Source organism: Coregonus lavaretus, assembly GCF_964263955.1.
Source record: "Coregonus lavaretus genome assembly, chromosome: 28".
Lineage (NCBI taxonomy): Eukaryota > Metazoa > Chordata > Actinopteri > Salmoniformes > Salmonidae > Coregonus > Coregonus lavaretus.
The window spans coordinates 12,024,109-12,045,664 of record NC_140015.1 but is presented as its reverse complement, the minus strand read 5'-3'; the positions used below and the strand labels follow the sequence as shown (position 1 = coordinate 12,045,664).

Below are 21,556 nucleotides of genomic sequence, written 5' to 3'. Positions count from 1 at the left end.
TGTTGCATTCAGTATAATGAGAAGGTCTCATTGTGTGAGAGAAGCTTAATTGAACAGGGTGAGTCACTTCCACGCTTCTCTCTAACACTTAGGATTCCTTCATTGGCTTGCCCATCAAAGTAGAACCCACTCTTTTTCTTCATTCTAATTTCTTCCCCACAATTCATTTCAGGTCTATTTGCGGCTTGGGTTATTTTATGACTTATTTGCATTTATATGGCAATAGAGGAAATTCTTAGAATTCTAAAGAGGAGCTGGATAGAGAGAGGAGCTGTGAGGTCATCATTATGAGATGATGACAGAGCAGAACACACAGACAGCCGGAGTGTGGAATGTATTTATTTTTGTTTTGATGTGTTAAACTTTATTTGATCAATTCTGAGCTAACTATTTGTCTTGCTGTTTGTGCAGTGGCCTTGATATTTCCCAGTCACCATGGTTTCAGCCAATCAGCACCCAGGAGCGAAATTATTTACAGTTTTTTTTTATCGCTTTGGTGCAATTTTCACAAGGATGTGGTACAGTTTCATAACTCTTAGTACAAAACTCAAAACAGATCATCAAAAAGGCAGTTGTTTCAAAACTAAGCACATTTTCAATTGACTAAGTACAACACACAAAATCATATGGTCACATTTTCACCAAACTTAATCAGTGTTTCATCTAGAAATACATGTTTCACATTGCAATACATGTTCATGTAAAGTAATTTCACAATGCAATGCTCACATAACTTTTGATATGATTCTCTTTTCTTTTGTAAAAGTATATTTTACTATTACTTAATTCGACTGCTCTTAATTGATGATCACTTAAACGTTTGGTAAACCTATAGATTTTACATGTAAACTGGTTTGTCTACTACAGATTTTTAGAAACTACATAATTAAAATGTATGTCTGTAAAGTAGAAACATAAAAAGTATGAAATAAAGTATACTTGAATGTGAATACTATGATGACTATTATGATTTTACTTCACAGTAAGTTTTTTAAAAATCTGATATTGACAAGATCAGAGATGTACTGTATGTAAAAAATCTAATCAATGTTTATTACACATATTATTAGATGTTACAGCAGGTGCAGCAAAATTATTTTGTTTCTAGCTCCTACAGTGAGTGCAGTAGTACAATATCAATACAATACCAATACACAAAGAATCCAAAAGTCCAAAACAAGAAAGAAATGCATCCCCAGAATGAAGTTGCTGGGGTCTTTTTAATGGGGGGAGGGGTGGTTTCACACTGGCCAATACAGTTCTGTAATACCTTAATATATTTACGTAGCAGACACTTTTATCCAAAGGGACAACTGTCCACACATTTCGGTATGTGACCCCAGTGGGAATCGAACCCACAATTCTGGTGTTAATAATAATAATAATACCGTTTATTTTGATTGCTTAAGCACGATTTTCAAAACAGGGCCCGTGTTTTCAAAACACTACACACAATTAGCACAACCACACACCCAATTAGCAAAACACTACAGATCCTTTGCAAAATTAAACACTCTTGTAAAAACTATACACTTCTTTTTAAAAACCACACTTTGTTACCATATGAAACACACACGTTTCACATTACTATACTCTGTTTGCACGAGTTACACTCTGCTGTGATAAACCTAAAACACTTTTAGCACTTCTACTTCCCTATGATTAGAGTAGGCTACTCTCAACAAAGTACAAATATAATGTAAATTCACCAAACACTACACAAGACCAATGTTGCAGACTGAAGAAACTCATTTATTTCTCAACACGCCCAAAATGTTGACATGGAGATTCATAATACTGTAACCAAACGTCACTTTACGTATTGTAAGTTCAAATTTTTTTTTTTTAAATAACTAGACATTGTCTCTTCGCCTAGCTGGATCTGGCCAGAGAATTTCATCAACATCGCAGGCAATGTTGTCATTAGCAAGACACCTTGGAAAGAAACGTCTTGAATGACGAATCCATCCTTGCATTGCTGCTACCTCCATCTGGTCACAGGCCTCCTCCATGGCTTGGATGAGGGGTACCTCAGCCTGGAGACGGAGATCATATACCTTCCACCGCCATGCCGAGAAAAACTCTTCTATAGGGTTGAGGAATGGAGAGTATGGTGGAAGATATAGGACGGTGAAATGTGGATGTTGCTGAAACCAGTTCTGAACCAGAGCAGAGCGGTGGAAAGACACATTGTCCCAGACAACAATGTATTGCATATGATCGATTTGATTTGTTGCTGTTATGTTGTGCAATTGGTCCAAGAATGTAAGTATGAGTGCTGTGTTGTAAGGGCCCATATGGGCATGGCGGTGGAGGACCCCATTCTGTGTAATGGCTGCACAGAGTGTTATATTACCCCCACGTTGCCCTGGGACATTGACTATAGCCCTGTGGCCAATGATGTTTCTTCCCCTCCTTCGTGTTCTCGTCAGGTTGAACCCAGCCTCATCTACGTAAATGAACTCATGCTGGATCTCCTCTCCATCCATTCGTAAAACTCTCTGAAAAACAGTGTCAGGCAAAATTGTGTAGTTCAGTGTAGATCTAGTATACATATTACAGTACAGTAAAAGATTATGAGACAGTATGCAAGATCACACTGCTAAAGTGAATACATACCTCTGCATAATCATGCCGCAGTCGTTTCACCCTTTCGGAATTGCGCTCGAAAGGCACTCGATAAATTTGCTTCATTTGAATATGTTTTTTTTTTTAGGATGCGTGCCAGTGTTGATGTTGAGACCTGATGGATATCGTTGAAAATGGCGTGGTTATTGACAATGTTAGCTTGGAGCTGCTTGAGTGTTATAGCATTGTTGGCCAAAACCATGTTTACTATCTCCCTCTCTTGCTGTTCTGTGAACATAGGAGGCCTTCCCCCTTGTCGTCCCTGACCCTCAATCCTATGTAGAAAAAAAAACAGTATACAATAGTACAGTAATTTCACAGGAAAATGTAACAGAAGTGCTGATAGTGCATAGAATATAGTACTGTAAGCAGTTACTGAAACCGTGCAGATGTTTTTGATATGATGATATTTTTACAATACCTATTTTCCAGTCGAAATGTTCTCATCACACTTGCCACTGTATATCGGCTTAGATTTGGCTGTACTCGCAGTCCAGCCTCCCTCAGCGTCAGGCCGTGGTTGACAATGTGGTCAACCAGTGTTGCGCGGATCTCATTTGTCAGATTCGGTCCTCTTTGAGCACCTTCTTGTCTTCCTCTTCCTCTTCCTCTTCCTCTTCCTCCCCTTCCTCCTCCTCCTCCTCCTCCTCCTCCTCCTCGTTCTCCTCCTCGTCCTCCTCGTTCTCCTCGTCCTCCTCGTCCTCCTCCTCGTTCTCCTCGTCCTCCTCCTCGTTCTCCTCGTCCTCCTCGTCCTCCTCGTCCTCCTCGTTCTCCTCGTCCTCCTCCTCGTTCTCCTCGTCGTCCTCCTCCTCCTCCTCCTCCTCCTCGTCTTACTCTTTCTCTGACTCTTTCCATTGTGCTTGAAGACCGATGAACTCACCTGCTGCTTTTTATAGTACTTATACACCTGATTGGTGTGTCTACAATTAAGCAAACGAGTGTTTGCACACCTGATGACTGTGTTGAACCAATTGGTTGGACGGTGTGGTAATTTGACAGTCAGTGCTTTGGTATTGCAAGGACGTGACTTCATGATAGATTTTTGTGTGTAATGTATGTTAAGTGTGTTTAGTGTTTTGCAAATCACTGTGTGTAGAGTTTTGCAACAAGTGTAAGGTTGACAATGTGCTTATAGTTGTGCAAATATGGGCTGATGTTTTGCTTCTTGAGTGTAAGGTTTTGCTAATAGTGTACTACTTTTAATTTTAGTGTGTAAGCAATCCAAAAAAACTGTAATATGCCATTTAGCAGACGCTTTTATCCAAAGCGACTTACAGTCATTCGTGCATACATTTTTGTGTATGGGTGGTCCCGGGGATCGAACCCACTACCTTGGCGTTACAAGCGCCGTGCTCTACCAGCTGAGCTACAGTGTTGCTAGTGCCATGCTCTTATGAACTGAGCCATGTACAGGATCACTACAATACAGAAGTACAATACTGTAAAATACAATACATGATTACAATACAGGTGGAAGATGTACGATTGCTATCCCCATAAGCGTACCACCCTCTTTCAGGGCATCAATGAGGCATGCAATAACATCAATCCAGACCTATGTCAGGCTTGGATTCGCCATACCGAAAGTTTTTTCCCCAGGTGCATGAACAATGAGGATATTTTCTATGGCCAAATGCTCAAGACAGGCTTGATGTAAACTATTGCCTGCTAAACATTATGTTTCTGTCATTTATTTCATTTGTTACATTGTGAAAGATGTCTTCAATGATCACACCTTTGATCACACATGGGATAGAATTTATGGAAATTTGATGTTCAGTCAATTTTAATCGGTAGTGCAAGTGTATTGCCTAATGTGAAAACAGTGTAATGAACTGTAATTTACAGTACTGTAGCATACTACATTCAAATATAAATTTTGAAACATGTATCTTACATTTTTGCTATTGGATTAACGGGTTGTTAAAATAACTACATTGAGAAGATATCATTATGTTGTGTTTTGGTGATTAAACCAATGTACTTATATTTAACAGTAAACGTATATTTCGGATCAATGGTTGTGTGGTGAAAGATGTCTACAAACCAAATGAATGCACAATGAAAGGTTTTGAATGTAAGACCGGCTGCATTACAAGTGTTTTGTACTAAGAGTTTAGAAAATTCACCACATATCGTTCCAAAGCGATTAAATAAAACTGTATTCTTACAGTAATGAACGTTAGTCTAGATGAAAGCTTGAACTACTGACACCACTCCACACAGTACTAATGCAGTTTGTCAAAACAAACATAATTTGATTTATGGTGAGGTTTTGTTTGTTTGTTTGTGTGTGTGTGTGAGAGAGAGAGAGAGAGAGAGAGAGAGAGAGAGAGAGAGAGAGAGAGAGAGAGAGAGAGAGAGAGAGAGAGAGAGAGAGAGAGAGAGAGAGAGAGAGAGAGAGAGAGAGAGAGAGAGAGAGAGAGAGAGAGAGAGAGAGAGAGAGAGAGAGAGAGAGGGTAGTCTAGCGGTTCGAATCCCCTAGGTGAAAAAGCTGTTGACGTGCCCTTGAGCAAGGCACTTTACCATAATTGTTGCTCTGAATAAGAGTGTCTGCTAAATGACTAAATTGTCAATCATTAGAAGGGGAGGGGCTTACACAAAATTAATTAAAATGAGAGAGAGAGAGAGAGAGAGAGAGAGAGAGAGAGAGCATGCATTCGTGTTTGTGGGGGCATGTAATGCTTGTTAGTCATTTATCCTTCTTTGTAATCATCCATCACTCCAACAAGGCTGAGGTGGTATTAGTCCCATACAGGTCTCTGATGAAGCGGTTCAGCTCAAAGCCTGTTTAGATTTTAATGAGAGATCTCTTTATCGATTCCTCTGCTATTTCTATTTGCTCTGATATCAGGGGATTTGCTCATGGATTGAGCTGGGTCATGAGAATTATTAGAATGTGAAGGTAAAATGTGGTGCAGGGTGTGTATGTCCATTTTGGAGAATGTATGTGTGTGTTTTGAGTGTGTCTGAGAATGTGACAGAATGTGTGTGTTCTCTGTTGGGTGTGTGTGCAGTTTATTTGTGTGTGCACGTGTGTACAGTATGCTTGGTATGTAGTGTGTTGTGTTTGTGTGCTGTGTGCATGTGATTTGCAGTGGCTGTCTCAGCGTGCCTATTTAATAGTCTGATTGTAGAGATGGGATCCTCTCTTTTTGCACATTATACATGCAATTATACCTCTGGCCTCCAACTGTGCCAGTGCTCTTATCAGGTAGGAACAGACTCTTTCCTCCACAAAGGCAGCAGGGTGTGTGTGTGTGTGTGTGTGTGTGTGTGTTTGTGTTTGTGTTTGTGTGTGTGTGTGTGTGTGTGTGTGTGTGTGTGTGTGTGTGTGTGTGTGTGTGTGTGTGTGTGTGTGTGTGTCTGTCAGACCTGGGTTCATTGCGTATTTGATTATTTGTTATTTAAATAATAATTTTCTGGGGCCTCCCGAGTGGCGCAGCAGTCTAAGGCACTGCATTGCAGTGTTGCGGCATCACTACAGCCTGGGGTTCATTACCGGCCGTGACCGGGAGTCCCATAAGGCGGCGCACAATTGGCCCAGCATCGTCCGGGTTAGGGGAGGGTTTGGCCGGAGGGGCTTTACTTGGCTCATCGCGCTCTAGCAACTCCTTGTGGCGGGCCGGGCACCTGCAGGCTGACTTCGGTCGTCAGTTGAACAGTGTTTCCTCCGACATTTGGTGCGGCTGGCTTCCGGGTTAAGCGAGCGGGTGTTAAGAATTGCGGTTTGGCGGGTCATGTTTCGGAGGACGTATGACTCAACCTTCGCCTCTCCCGAGCCCGTTGGGGAGTTGCAGCGATGAGACAAGATCGTAATCACGAAATTGGGGAGAAAAAAATATACAGTACCAGTCAAAAGTTTGGACACACCTACTCATTCCAGGATTTTTCTTAATTTTTACTATTTTCTACATTGTAGAATAATAGTGAAGACATCAAAACTATGAAATAACACATATGGAATCATGTAGTAACCAAAAAAGTGTTAAACAAATCAAAATATATTGTATATTTGAGATTCTTCAAAGAAGCCACCCTTTGCCTTGATGACAGCTTTGCTGTGTGCAAAGAGTGTGCAAAGCTATCATCAAGGCAAAGGGTGGCTATTTAAATACTTACTTCAAAATGTATTTGAAAGTAATTGAAATACCCTAAATAGTATTTGAACCCAGGTCTTGTGTGTGTGTAAAGATGAAATTGTAATCTCTATTTTTGCAGAGGTACTGTATATAATTTTTTTTGCATGTCTTACAGCAATTTATGGATTTATGTCTAAGTGCTACTGCAAACCTTCCTGGGGGGTTTCTGCTCTCTGTGGGGTCCCTTCCAGAACCAGGCAGAGGCGCACTATAAGGGGCATAAACATGCCCGGAAGCTGAAAGCCATGGAGGCCCAGAAAACTCGTCAGCGTCGGCTTGGGGAAGCCACATCCACAGGCAGAGAGAAGGACCGGGAACGAGAACGGGACAGGGAGAGGGCTAAGAGTGCTGCGACTGTTACACTCCCCACTGAGACCCTCCCCGCACTCATGGACACAGGCCTGATGGAGGCAACGAGTAAGTTAAATGATAGCGAGAGGGAGAAAAGGGAGGAACAGAAACACTATATATATTTTTTTATTTTTTTATTTATATATAAAAGCTATATTAAATCTGTGTAGTTCCATTTTTCTCTCCTTTTTCTGTTGATGTTTGCTGCTTTTCCCCTTTGCTCACTTATCTTCCCTCATCCCTCTCTCCCCCTTTACACTTCTTCATCCTACCTTTCATCCATCTACTCTCTTTCCATCACTTTCCACCCCTAATCCCTCTTTCTTCCTTTCATCCATCTCCTCTCCTCCCATTTCTCTCCTGTCCTTCCATCCTCCTCCTCCTCCATCCCTCTCCCTTCATCTCATCCCTTTCCCTCCATCACTCTGTCATCTCTTTCGGTACTCTGTAATTATTATTTCTCGATGCTTCCCTCCCTCCCTCCCTCCCTCCCTCCCTCCCTCCCTCTACTGTGTTATTTAATACCTGCTGTTTAAAGTCTAACAACAGGAGGGCCTGTCCCACACATACACTGTGATCAGGAACATGGGTATGAGAGGATTGGACGGTGGTGCCCCCAAACATCCAATCGTAACCCCCTGTGGTCCCTAGGCCCCTCCCAGCTAGGCCTTATATCCAATCTCTCCCCTGTGGTGGTGGTGGTGGATGGTGGCTCTGAGCCTGGGGGATTGTTTGCTTACCCCCACGTTTCTCAATTTACTCTCTGTTTGCCCTGCTTGTAGAGAAAGGCCTGGTCCCTGTAGAGGAGTTCCTAAAGAGCTCTGTGAAGTCAAGGAGTGATCTGACTGCAGCACACTTACATAAGCTGCATCCCAGATGGCACCCTATTCTCTATGTAGTGCACTATTTTTGACTGGTCAAAAGTAGCACACTACATAGGGAATAGGGTGCTATTTGGGACGCACCCGTAATGTTTGTGACATGAGAGAAATCCCCCACAATGGACCTGACTAGACTATGGCTGAATCTCCTGAGTATGGTACCAATACATGTAAATGTAGCAGTAGTCTTTTGATGAAGTCAGTAGAGAGCATCCATTAGATAACATGATTGATCCCATTTATCTTCAGATAACATGATTGATCCCATTTATCTTCAGAAGCCCTGTTTATCCATCTGCAGCGATAGGACTCGAGGATCTTTCTGCTAGACCAGTTTCCTCCTCTACCCTGTACATCCCTCCCTCCATCTATCCCTCCCTCCTTCCATCTATCCCTCCACCACTCTGGCCTGAAAAAGATTACAAAAAGACCTGAATTTCAAACTAGTTTCTTTCTGATGCTAGAGGGAATATTAGTGAGGAGAGATAGGAAGGTATCAGGGTGAAGTGAGGTGTTGGGTGGGAGAGAGTCTACACTTTACTTTCCCCCAGCACTCACTGACTCTCTCTCTCTCTCCCTGAGAGGAGAAACTGGACAAAGGACTGGGAGCAAGATAACGTTCTCTCTCATCAAATCTAATTTTAATATTCTGTCGTCGTAGAGCGAGGTCTGAAAGCGGGGATGTAGCGGTGGGGACGAAAAGAAATGATGAGTAGAAAATGAGGGATAAGATTAAATGAATGAAAGTAAGAGAGAGAGATGGGGTAGAGGAGAGGGGGAACAAGAGAGGTGGTGGAAAGAGAAAGTAGATAAGCTGTGCCTGTTTTTTTATGTTGTAAATTTTCCAGTTCTGAGGCAATTTTGCAAGAAGGTACGCTCTTTAATAAGCCAAATTGTGTGATTGGCCCAATGTGAAATTGAAATGCAGCAGAGCGAGCCAGTGGCGGCGAGCGCTACAATGCCAAACTGTAATGGGAGAACACTTCAAATTAACACTGAAATTATCTCTGTCTGTCATCAAACTCAGCATGGGAGGTTCCAATCGGACCATAATGCCCATGTTGTCTCCCAATCAAGGGCTAGATTCCATCATATCCGCACTAGCCGACTATTACAGACATTGCCATTGGATGCACTGAGTCGCATTAGTAGAAATCATGCAGCTGTGTTACAAGTTAGAACACTGGCATGTGTGATGTAATCTACACCTTGATTACTCTGATATAAATTATTATTATTATTATTTTGTTAAAGGATTTTCAATTTGAGAAGAGAGAGAGAGAGCGTGAGAGAGAGAGCGAGAGAGAGAGAGATCGGCATACTGGTGGCTAGAGACACTGGGCCGGCCGGCATCGTCAATGACAACCATCAGTCACCTCAGCGTTTGATTGACTCTTTTGTTGAAGCCATCTCCAAGGGGAACAGGACTCAGACGCCTCTGTAATGATGAAATATAGTGTGGATTTCCCTTGAGGAAGTTGTCCATTTTCTTTAAGAGTGTCACGGACCAGTGATTCTAGACAAGCTGGTGTGTGTGTTTGTTTGTGTGTGTGTTTGTGTGTGAGTGTGTGAGTGTGAATGTGAGTGAGGGTGTGAGTGTGAGTGTGAGTGTGTGTGAGTGTGAGTGTGTGTGTGTGTGTGTGTGTGGCTTACACACTGCTGGTTTAATGAACATGGTTGTGAGGTCTCACCGTGCTCCGCCAGCATGTGAGCTTGTTTAACAGTCTTCTAATCAGAATATTAATATAGCTACTAGCTCTATGACAACAGTCAGCTCTGTCATGTAGTCAATACTCTCTGACTCTACAATTTACAGATACTGCATGTTTTACAGTCTGAGCCATACACGCTGATTTAATTGGACTGTTCTGCCTTTCCATGGTAAAATAAGCGAATGACTCGCAACAAGACATCGATCTGAACATCGATTCTTTGCAGGGGAGGGATTTGTAGCCCTCCAGTCCTCAGACAGTGTGGGGCTCTTCACTGCCAATACACTGGCCTTAGAGCTGACAGCCAACGTTGGGGTGACAGTCACTTCAGTCAGTCAGTCAGTCAGGGAACGTTTGGAATGAGTGAAAAGGACACTGACTGACAATAGGTGTTGCCCAAAGGGAATCCTTGTGCTTACCCAAAGATGTATCTGTGTCGTGCTACTCTGTAACATCACTGCCATGGTCGTTTTTCTTTTTAAGACACTTGAGGTCTAGGAGGTAAGGCTACTATTTCATTTTGAGTTGTTGGACGTTTCAAAGTCAAGCTGTATCATGTTTTGCATCTGTATAATGTGCACCAATGTGGGAAGAACTTACCAGAAGTTCCTACAGAGTAAGTCCTTATACAGTGCCTTCAGAAAGTATTTATAGAGCCCCACGGTGGAGGTGTCATAATACCCATAAAACCTAGTGGTCAAACAGGGAAATGGTTCCAATCGTTTTTCCACCATTCATTTTCCCATAGGGAATTTTAGAAACACTTCAAATAAGGGCTGTGTTTCGTGTAGGCTTACCCTGGCGTGACGTTTTGATAAGCATGTAAATCTCTCTCGGACAAGGTGACATAACGCTTTGTATTCAGGACATAAAGTGAATTTCTTTGCCACATGTTTTGCAGTTTTACTTTAGTGACTTATTGCAAACAGGATGCATGTTTTGGAATATTTTTATTCTGTACGCTTCCTTCTTTTCACTTTGTCATTACGTTAGTATTGTGGAGTCACTACAATGTTATTGATCCATCCTCAGTTTTCTCCTATCACAGCCATTAAACTCTGTAACTGTTTTAATGTCACCACTGGATTCATGGTGAAATCTCTGAGCGGTTTCCTTCCTCTCCGGCAACTGCGTTAGGAAGGACGCCTGTATCTTTGTAGTGACTGGGTGTATTGATACACCATCCAAAGTGTAATTAATAATGTCACCATGCTCAAAGGGATATTCAATGTCTGCTTTTTTTTTACCCATCTACCAATAGGTGCCCTTCTTTGCGAGGCATTGTAAAACCTCCCTGGTCTTTGTGGTTGAATCTGTATTTGAAATTCACTGCTCAACTGACGGACCTTACAGATAATTGTATGTGTGGGGTACAGAGATAAGGTAGTCATTCAAAAATCATGTTAAACACTATTATTGTCTAATAAAAAGCATGAGCTGGCGCACACCCATAGAAAATTATTTTGTGTGGAGGTGCTGACTAACGGTGAATAAACTGTAAGATATAAAAAATTAATGAGAGTCGCACACTATATATAAACTCCCAGTACTTTATTGGGTAAATCACCAACGTTTCACTGTACCTTCTTCAGGGTAATGTCATGAATGGTACAGAGATGAGGTAGTTATTCGAAAATCATGTTAAACACTATTATTGCACACAGAGTGAGTCCATGCAACTTATTATGTGACTTGTTAAGCACATTTTTACTCCTGAATTTATTTGGCTTGCCATAACAAAGGGGTTGAATATTTAATTGACTCAACACATTTCAACTTTTGTAAACAAAAACATAATTCAACTTTAGAAATTATAGGGTATTGTGTGTAGGCCAGTGACAAAAAATCTCAATTTAATCTATTTTAAATTCAGGCTGTAACACATCAAAATGTGGAAAAACTCAAGGGGTGTGAATACTTTCTAAAGGCACTGTAAGTGAACAGCGATATGATACCTTAAACATTCCTGCTCAGAATAAAACCCTTCATGAGTTTAAGGCGTCTGGCGTCTGTGGAGGTACTAATTCCCACAAGCCTCTGTCCTCCTCTCTGGGCCTCCTGCTAAATCCATTGATCACTATCACTCCCCTCCAGAGTCTTCTCAGCCTGCCCGATCTTTGTCTTTCACATAAGCCCAGGATCATACCTATCCCCTGCTGGAGGGGGGACCTGAATCTCCCAGGGGTCAGTCTCGCATTACATTACAGAGAGGAAGGACTGTCTAATCTCAGCCTTATAGGATTCCTTCTCCTCCGGAATGAGAAAGGAAGAGCCCTTATCTCCATGATGAATTTACTCTGGGACATAGAAGAGAAAATCAATGGGGCCAGTAGGATTGTGGAGGGTGTTTGAGAGGGTGGCGTGGAGCATCATAACAGACTAAAGGCATCAGCATGCTTCAGTTCGGTTGACGCCTATCCGATCTCGGTTCTGCTCGCATACTCCCTTAAAAGACCTTTGCTTGAAAAATGAGAAAAAAAGTGGCAATAGTACTGTTTTTCCAATTTGAGACGCCGTAGCCAGTATACACTTCCTCAAAATAGTCAGGATTAACTCAAGAAATCTGTCATTCATTTTGACGTTTTTGCCAAAGAGATCTTATTCGCGCAATTTAACATCTAACTAAGATGTTTGGTGCAGTATTTTTTATTGAAGAAATTTGCATGAAAACGAGTCGTCTCTCATTGAATGACAACAAGGACTTTATTGAAGAATCCCTACTGTTGACCAATCACAGACGAAGGGGCATAGATTCCGGCTCTGAACTTCGGCTTGCCTCCAGAATTTTTTTTGTGTGCCCGAACAGCCCTCACCGAAGTCCAAAACAAACGTCACAAAATGTCATCATAATATATGCATGAACTCTACTGAACTGTTTCGGCTGGAAAGCATGCGGACGTCTTTAATGAAATTGAGATAGCCCTTGGGTAAAGCTGAAAGTGTGTGATTCCTTTGGGGAGTGAGGGGAGGTGTGTGTGTGTGTGTGTGTGTGTGTGTATGTGTGTGTGTGTGTGTGTGTGTGTGTGTGTGTGTGTGTGTGTGTGTGTGTGTGTGTGTGTGTGTGTGTGTGTGTGTGTGTGTGTGTGTGTGTGTGTGTGTGTGTGTGTGTGTGTGTGTGTGTGTGTGTGTGTAATGGAGCTGCAGTGACTTATGGGCTGGGCCCAGCAGTCGATGCATTTGTTTATATTGACTGAGCCTTAGGACCTTCAGTTGATATTTGAAGAGAGAGAGAGAGAGAGAGAGAGAGAGAGAAGAGAGAGAGAGAGGAGAGAGAGAGAGAGAGAGAGAGAGAGAGAGAGAGAGAGAGAGAGAGAGAGAGAGAGAGAGAGAGAGAGAGAGATGAGAGAGAGAGAGAGAGAGAGAGAGAGAGAGAGAGAGAGAGAGGAGAGAGAGAGAGAGAGAGAGAGAGAGAGAGAGAGAGAGAGAGAGAGAGAGAGAGAGAGAGTGAGAGAGAGAGAGAGAGAGAGAGAGAGAGAGAGAGAGAGAGAGAGAGAGAGAGAGAGAGAGAGAGAGAGAGAGAGAGAGAGAGAGAGAGAGAGAGAGAGAGAGAGAGATTGAATCTACCCTGTGTTAATCTAGTCTGTCCCTCGGGGTTAATACAAAGGCTGATAGTATAGCTGAAATGCCACAAAACTAACACATGAAATGCATTGGTAAATGCTCATTCCAATGTACTGCCTTCAAACGCTTCATGGTCGTTTGTAGATAAATTACTAAACAGAAATGAGCTAATTCTCCAAGTTAGCCTCAAATGAGAATAAGCATTATTTGATGTCACTTTTCACTCACAGTATTACTTGCAATGCTGCTTTTACAATCTGTTTCCATAATCTATAAACATGTTCTGCAATATGAAGCGTTTGAAGGCAGTACATTGGAATGAGCATTTACCAATGCATTTCATGTGTTAGCTTTGTGGTATTTCAGCTATACTACCAGCCTTTGTTTAGGCACTAAGCTCTTCACTCTTCCCATACCACCCAGTGTAATGTTCAGTGACTGACCACTGCCTCCTCTCCTTCTCCTCCCCAGATCTGCTGCCTGCTGACCTGGAGCCAGTGGTGAATTGTGAGGCTGTGAAGCTGGGCGAGAGCCCCGGAAGCAGCAGCTCTGTGCTGCTGACCCCTATATCTGAGGTATCCTCCATGGAGCTGGCCACCCTGTCCCCCGGGCCCCAGGGAGAGGTGTCCCACTCCTCCCAGGCCTCAGAGAGCGGAGCCTCAGACACCAGTGGCCCCGAACAGGGCCCAGAGGCCCCTGGAACAGCCCTGGAGTCAGGCAGCCAGCCGGACACCTCCAGCACAGAGGGGGGTGAGGACGACAAGGACCCCAAGAGGATCAAGCCACACCTCCACTGTCCCGTGTGCAAGGTCACGGTCAATTCTACATCCCAGCTGGAGGCACACAACAGTGGTACGAACACGACAGTCACTGGCGTAGCACACCCTGCAGCCCCCTCAGATAGCATATGAACACGTCATAAGCCATGATTTATTTATATTTATTACAGGCTATTAGCTAACAGCAACAACAACAACAACTCAGCCTCATGACAAAATGTGTAGAATAGCAGGAAATTAGCTCTAAAACAGCAACATTTTCTCTCAGCCTCATGGACAAATGTGTAAAATAGCATTAGATTAGCTGTAAAACTGCAATTTTATCTTTCTGCCCAATGGCAAAAATATACACTACCAGTCAAAAGTTTGGACACACCTACTCATTCAAGGGTTTTTCTTTATTTTTTAAAATGTTTTACATTGTAGAATAATAGTGAAGACATCAAAACTATGAAATAACACATATGGAATCATGTAGTAACCAAAAAAGTGATTCTTCAAATAGCCACCCTTTGCCTTGATGACAGCTTTGCAAACTCTTGGCATTCTCTCAACCAGCTTCATGAGGTTGTCACCTGGAATGCTTTTCCAACAGTCTTGAAGGAGTTCCCACATATGCTGAGCACTTCTTGGCTGCATTTCCTTCACTCTGCCGTCTGACTCATCCCAAACCATCTCAGTTGGGTTGAGGTCGGGGGATTGTGGAGGCCAGGTCATCTGATGCAGCACTCCATCACTCTCCTTCTTGGTAAAATAGCCCTTACACCACATGGAGGTGTGTTGGGTCATTGTCCTGTTGAAAAACAAATGATAGTCCCACTAAGCCCAAACCAGATGGGATGGCGTATCGTTGCAGAATGCTGTGGTAGCCATGCTGGTTAAGTGTTGCTTGAATTCTAAATAAATCACAGACAGTGTCACCAGCAAAGCACCCCCACACCATAACACCTCCTCCTCCTCTCGACCAAAGGACACATTTCCACCGATCTAATGTCCATTGCTCATGTTTCTTGGCCCAAGCAGGTCTCTTCTTCTTACTGGTGTCCTTTAGTAGTGGTTTCTTTGCAGCAATTCAACCATGATGGCCTGATACACGCAGTCTCCTCTGAACAGTTGATGTTGAGATGTGTCTGTTACTTGAACTCTGTGAAGCATTTATTTGGGCTGCAATTTCTGAGGCTGGTAACTCTAATGAACTTATCCTCTGCAACAGAGGTAACTCTGGGTCTTCCATTCCTGTGGCCGTCCTCATGAGAGCCAGTTTCATCATAGTGCTTCATGGTTTTTGCAACTTCACTTGAAGAAACGTTCAAAGTTCTTGAAATGTTTCGTATTGACTGACCTTCATGTCTTAAAGTAATGATGGACTGTTGTATCTCTTTGCTTATTTGAGCTGTTACCATAATATGGACTTGGTCTTTTACCAAATAGGGCTATCTTCTGTATACCCCCCTACCTTTTCACAACACAACTGATTGGCTCAAACGCATTAAGAAGGAAAGAAATTCCACAAATTAACTTTTAAGAAGGCACACCTGTTAATTGAAATGCATTCCAGGTGAATATCCCATGAAGCTGGTTGAGAGAATGCCAATAGTGTGCAAAGCTGTCATCAAGGCAAAGGGTGGCTATTTGAAGAATCTCAAATGTAAAATATGTTTTGATTTGTTTAACACTTTTTTGGTTACTACATGATTCCATATGTGTTATTTCATCATTTTGATGTCTTCACTATTATTCTACAATGTAAAAAGAAAGAAAAACCCTTGAATGAGTAGATGTGTCCAAACCTTTGACTGGTACTGTATACATACTGTACCTGCTCCAGAGTGATGTGTATCTGACATTCTCTTCCTCCCAATTCACTCCTCCAGGTACGAAGCACAAGCAGATGCTGGAGGGTCAGAGCGTCCAGCCGCGGCGCCGGGGGAAGGTGGCGGGGGCTGGGGGGCGCTCGGCCTGCAAGAGCAAGCGCCTGGGTACCAAGGGCAGCGTGGGGGTGCCCAGCAAGAACTTCCACTGCGAGGTGTGTGAGATCTACGTCAACTCGGAGACCCAGCTCAGCCAGGTGAGAAGGCTGGGGGTCGAGGGGAGGGTGGCAGGGGAGGGCTGGGGGTTGCACAGGGTGAGGAGGGTTTAGCAGTGGGGAGAGAAGTGAAACAGCTGGGGTATAATTTTGTATGTTGACTTCCTGAGTGGATCTGAGGTGATTGGACTGGACAAGATCTGGTTTCATGTTCTCTCACAGTGAGGCCATTGTGCCACTAGTCTACTACGTGGAGGTCTGACACTCTGGGTCTCTTTCCACCTCCACTAAACGTGTCCTGACAGTGTTCTGAATTGAAGGAGCTCAAAATGACCCTAAATAAGCTGGAAAGAGTGGAAAAGATTGTGAATGTAGCCATGGGGTATGGGAGATAGACAGGGAGAGATATGACCCTCTGGGCTACTCAGTACTCCTAGTGCTGTTTGCGTGACATGAAAGGTGAGAAGAGGAAAGAGAGGTTTTGGGTAATATTGCACACTCTGAGAGGTGCTTGATAGAAAGTGTTAACCTAATAAGACTCCCTTCCATTTTGATTTGACACACACAGACAAACAGATGATGTCACGCTACAACAGATGTTGAAGGGACAGACTATAGAACTACCTCTTCAAACACACTTAGCACTGGACTACTTATTTTCAGGGACTTACAGTGCATTTGGAAAGTATTCAGACCCCTGGACTTTTTCCAAATTTTGTTGCGTTACAGCCTTGTTCTAAAATTGCTTCTTATTTTTTTGATCCCTCATCAATACCCCATAATGACAAAGCAATAACTGGTTTTTCGAAATGTTTGCAAATGTATTAAAAATAAAAAACTGACCCTTTACTCAGTACTTTGTTGAAGCACCTTTGAGTCTTCTTGGGTATGACGCTACAAGCTTGGCACACCTGTATTTGGGGAGTTTCTCCCATTCTTCTCTGCAGATCGCTGCACAGCTATTTTCAGGTCTCTCCAGAGATGTTCGATCGGGTTCATGTCCGGGCTCTGGCTGGGCCCCTCAAGGACATTCAGAGACTTGTCCCGAAGCCACTCCTACATTTCATCAGACCAGAGAATCTTGTTTCTCATGGTCTGAGAGTCCTTTAGGTGCCTTTTGGCAAACTCTAAGCGGGCTGTCATGTGCCTTACACTGAGGAGTGGCTTCTGTCTGGCCACTCTACCATAAAGGTCTGATTGGTGGCGTGCTGCAGAGATGGTTGTCCTTCTGGAAGGTTCACCCATCTACACAGAGGAACTCTGGAGCTCTGTCAGAGCTCCCTCACCAAGGCCCTTCGCCCCTGATTGCTCAGTTTGGCCAGGCGGTCAGGTCTAGGAAGAGTCTTGGTGGTTCCAAACTTCTTCCATTTAAGAATGATGGAGGCCACTGTGTTCTTGGGGACCTTCAATGCTGCAGTAATCTTTTGGTACCCTTCCCCAGATTTATACCTCGACACAATCCTGTCTCGGAGCTCTACGGACAATTCCTTTGACCTCATCGCTTGGTTTTTGCTCTGACATGCACCTTATATAGACAGGTGTGTGCCTTTCCAAATCATGTCCAATCAATTGAATTTATCACAGGTGGACTCCAATCAAGTTATAGAAACATCTCAAGGATGATCAATGGAAACAGGATGCACCTGAGCTCAATTTCGAGTCTCATAGCAAAGGGTCTGAATACTTATGTAAATAAGGTATTTCCGTTTTTTTTGTTTTTTTATTAGCAAAAATCTCTAAAAATCTGTTTTCGCTTTGTCATTATGGGATATTGTGTGTAGATTGATGAGGGGGAAAAAATGATTTAATCCATTTTAGAATAAAGCTGTAATGTAACAAAAAGGGAAGGGGTCTGAATACTTTCCGAATGCACTGTACCTATGACATCACTACCTCAGCACTCCCACTTTTAATGGTAGCACAGGACCCATGATGTAATAACGAACTTACTAAATTATCTTTGCACATGTTACAGTAGAAGATACATTTGACTATTTCTGAGGTGATGATTGCAGTGGAAATGTGTGTTTGAATTCACCTGGCACAGTGGCAGCGACTGCATTTATTTACAGTCAGTCTAAATAAAGCCATTCTGAATAAAGCGTCTTATGAGCATTTTATATTTTTATACTGTGATTGTTTTCCCACACTAAGCAGATGTATATCAGATGGTATGGTGATTCACTCAGAACTGTCTATTTGAGCCTGTAAGAGTATCTTAATGCACGATATTGACGTGTTTATGGTGTGGTGATCTAGGCTTATGGTTTTATTAAACCTCTTTTCCATTCTGTTTCGGGTAATTGCTTCCCTGGTGATGTTCATTAAATTGTACATCTAATCGTGTGATGGGATGGTTTTGCAGCTCTCTCAGACTAGCTGGTCATGGAAAAGATACAGTATATATGGGCATGTGTCGCAACCTTGCCTACAACAAGCCTTAGTAGTGTATTCCAATGACACTGTTAAAACCTCACCCAATCCTCTGATGAACTAGGATTAACCAGTTAATAGTAGAACAGAGGAGAGAGAAATAGAAATGTGCATACTGTAGATAGAGGGAAGTAGTGGTCTTCTTTGTGGTTTTGAGTCCTAAATATTTTTTCAGATAGTCAGCCATATTGTACACTGAGTGTACAAAACATTAAGAACCTGCTCTTTCCATGACATAGACTGACCAGGTGAAAGCTATGATCCCTTATTGATGTAACTTGTTAAATCCACTTCAATCAGTGTAGATGAAGGGGAGGAGACAGGTTAAAGAAGACAATTGAGACATGGATTGTCTATGTGTGCCATTCAGAGGGTGAATGGGCAAGACAAAAGATTGAAGTGCCTTTGAACGGGGTATGGTAGTAGGTGCCAGGCGCACCAGTTTGAGTGTGTCAAGAACTTCAATACTGCTAGGTTTTTCCCACTCAACAGTTTCCTGTGTGTATCAACAATGGTCCACCACCCAAAGGACATCCAGCCAACTTGACATAACTGTGGGAAGCATTGGAGTCAACATGGGCCAGCATCCCTGTGGAACGCTTTCGACACCTTGTAGAGTCCATGCCTCGACAAATTGAGGCTATTCTGAGGGCAAAAGGGGGTGCAACTCAATATTAGGAAGGTGTTCCTAAAGTTTTGTACACTCAGTGTAGATCAGGCATGGTCTACTAGAGAAATCCAACATTATAAACTAGATTAGCAGGCTAATGTTTCTCCTCTGGTCTCCTCAGCACATGAACAGCAGGAGGCACAAGGACCGTCTGGCAGGAAAGCCCCCCAAACCCAAGTTCAGCCCCCACAACAAAAGCCAGCCCACCTCCAGCTTATCGGTGAGACACGGCACACACACAGATCCACACACACACCATTGCATGAATTTTCATGTAGACACACACGCGCAGTCGCACGCATGGTTTGAGGTTAATTCAAGGTTAAGACCCATGAATTTGGAAAATCCTCTTAGAAAATAATGGCCAATAATGTTCAATCTCTGAATTAAATTGATATTTATCTCCTGAATTGACTGAACTTTAATGGAATTGTCCCCAACCCTGACACACACACACACTTCATTGGGCTCCCGAGTGGCGCAGCGGTCTAAGCGGTCTTGAGGCGTCACTACAGACCCCCTGGTTCGATTCCAGGCTGTATCACAACCGGCCGTGATAGGGTGGCGCACAATTGGCCCAGCGTTGTCCGGGTTTGGCCGGTGTAGGTCGTCATTGTAAATAATAATTTATTCTTAACTGACTTGCCTGGTTAAATAAAAATTGCTCCTCCCTAGGGGGTTGTCTCTCCAGTGAAGCAGCATGCCTGTGCTGTCAGAGAGGTTAAGGACACTGCTGTGTGGTATTGAATGGGTCCCCTGCTCCTGAGACATCCAAGGCTGAAAAAACCCCAGCAATACCCCAAGCACTACCCCTACTGACACAGCCTGAATCAGCACTCCGTATTAATCACTTTTGTGCTCCTGTCATGTGCGCACCTCCCCTCCACCTCTCCTTCTCCCCATCTCCTCTGCTCCACCCCATCTCCACCTCCACCTCCCCACTTCTCCCTCCTCTGCATCTCCATCTCCTCCACCTCCCCCTCTTCCCGTCCTCCCCCTCCCACCTGCAGAATGTGAGATATGCTGGGTATGCAGGCGGGGCCGTGTCTGCCATGAAGAAAATGTTCAGCCAGTACAACCTCACCTCTCTCTCTACTCAGGTAAGTGGCAGGGCCCAGGGCAGGCAGGGACAAGAGAAGTCAGGGCTACAGCTGGTTAACCACTGGAACTGGCTAGGTGCAGGGGATTGAACAGCACCAGAAACTAATGCTCTAATGTAAACTTTGTAAAGGGTTTGGAGTTGAAGCATGTCTGTGTGTCTGTGGTTCAGTCTTTTGTTATTTTGTCTTGACTGTGTGAGAGTGTTCATAAGGCAAATCCCTAGAGGGACGGGTAGTTGTGGTGAGAGAAAGGATATTAGAATGGAGAAATGTACGAGCATGTTTAGCCAAGGTAACGATGTGTGCTAAAAGAGCAATGTTCCCTGGGAAACATGTTTGCTGAGCAAATGTGTGCGCTACTTTGAGTAAATGTGAGCGCTTCAAGAAATGACATGCTCTCTCCGTCTCTGCTCTCCTCTCATTTCCTCCCCTCCTTTCTTCCTTCCCTCTCTCGCTCTCTCCTCCTCTCCTTCAGACCAAACTGGCCTTCCAGAAGCAGCTGACCAAGAGCCTGACCACTGGCTTCCTACCCAGCCCACTCACCCAGCCCACACTGTGCACCATGGCAACCAATCCTCTGGCTCTGCGCCACCCGGCGGGCACCACCTTCTTTCAGACGCCCTTCCTGAGCCCCACCCTGTTCCGGCCCGCCCCGGGACCCCTGAGGGCCACGCACCCCTCCATCATCTTCTCCCCTTATTAATGACACAGTACAGCCCCCTGTCCCTCTGAGCTCCACCCCTGTCCCCCTCTGCCAACCCCCTTGCCCTGCCTCCATTACTGTGACCAACATGACGAGGGCCACGCCACGCACAAACTATGCAGACCACAGGAGCCAGGATGGCGATAACGGAGAGAGGCTAACAACTGCCCCTGTCATGGAGGACACACCCCCAAGGCCAAGGCCCCACCTCCTCTCCACCACACCCCATCTGTCTGCTCTTCCTCCTGTGGTTGGTGGCCTGAGGAACAGGACACACCTCCAGGGACAGACTGGTGCAGCCAGGAGGCCTCTCTCTTATACAGCCATTTCATGGGTCGATTTGGTTTGGATTCTTAATATTATTGTGTAATTTATTAGAGAACAACAATAGATATATCTGTTTAGTGTGGTTGCCACAAATAAGGTCCCTTAACGTGATGTTACTCATCAATACATTGTTTCTATTATTCATTGGTTTACTTTTTGTTGTTATGGGTCGATATAGGGGATGCCAGCAGGTGAGCCCAATGCTCTCTGAGCTTGTGACTTTCTTCAGCCATATGTGGACCT

The 21,556-nt window shown here is 43.7% G+C and overlaps 1 protein-coding gene across 1 annotated transcript in view; it reads left to right on the top strand.

The window, feature by feature from the left end:
• The window catches only part of LOC311104443 (zinc finger protein 385C-like), a gene marked incomplete at both ends in the record, with an annotated part of 664,983 nt that extends 643,997 nt beyond the window's left edge, over positions 1-20,986 (top strand). The window contains 6 exons of the mRNA XM_084146280.1: positions 6,962-7,187; positions 13,747-14,127; positions 15,929-16,122; positions 19,305-19,403; positions 20,194-20,283; positions 20,759-20,986. Of these exons, the coding sequence (XP_084002406.1) occupies positions 6,962-7,187; positions 13,747-14,127; positions 15,929-16,122; positions 19,305-19,403; positions 20,194-20,283; positions 20,759-20,986 (1,218 nt within the window). The remainder of the gene's footprint in view (positions 1-6,961; positions 7,188-13,746; positions 14,128-15,928; positions 16,123-19,304; positions 19,404-20,193; positions 20,284-20,758) is intronic.
• Between the last annotated feature and the right edge of the window lie 570 nt (positions 20,987-21,556).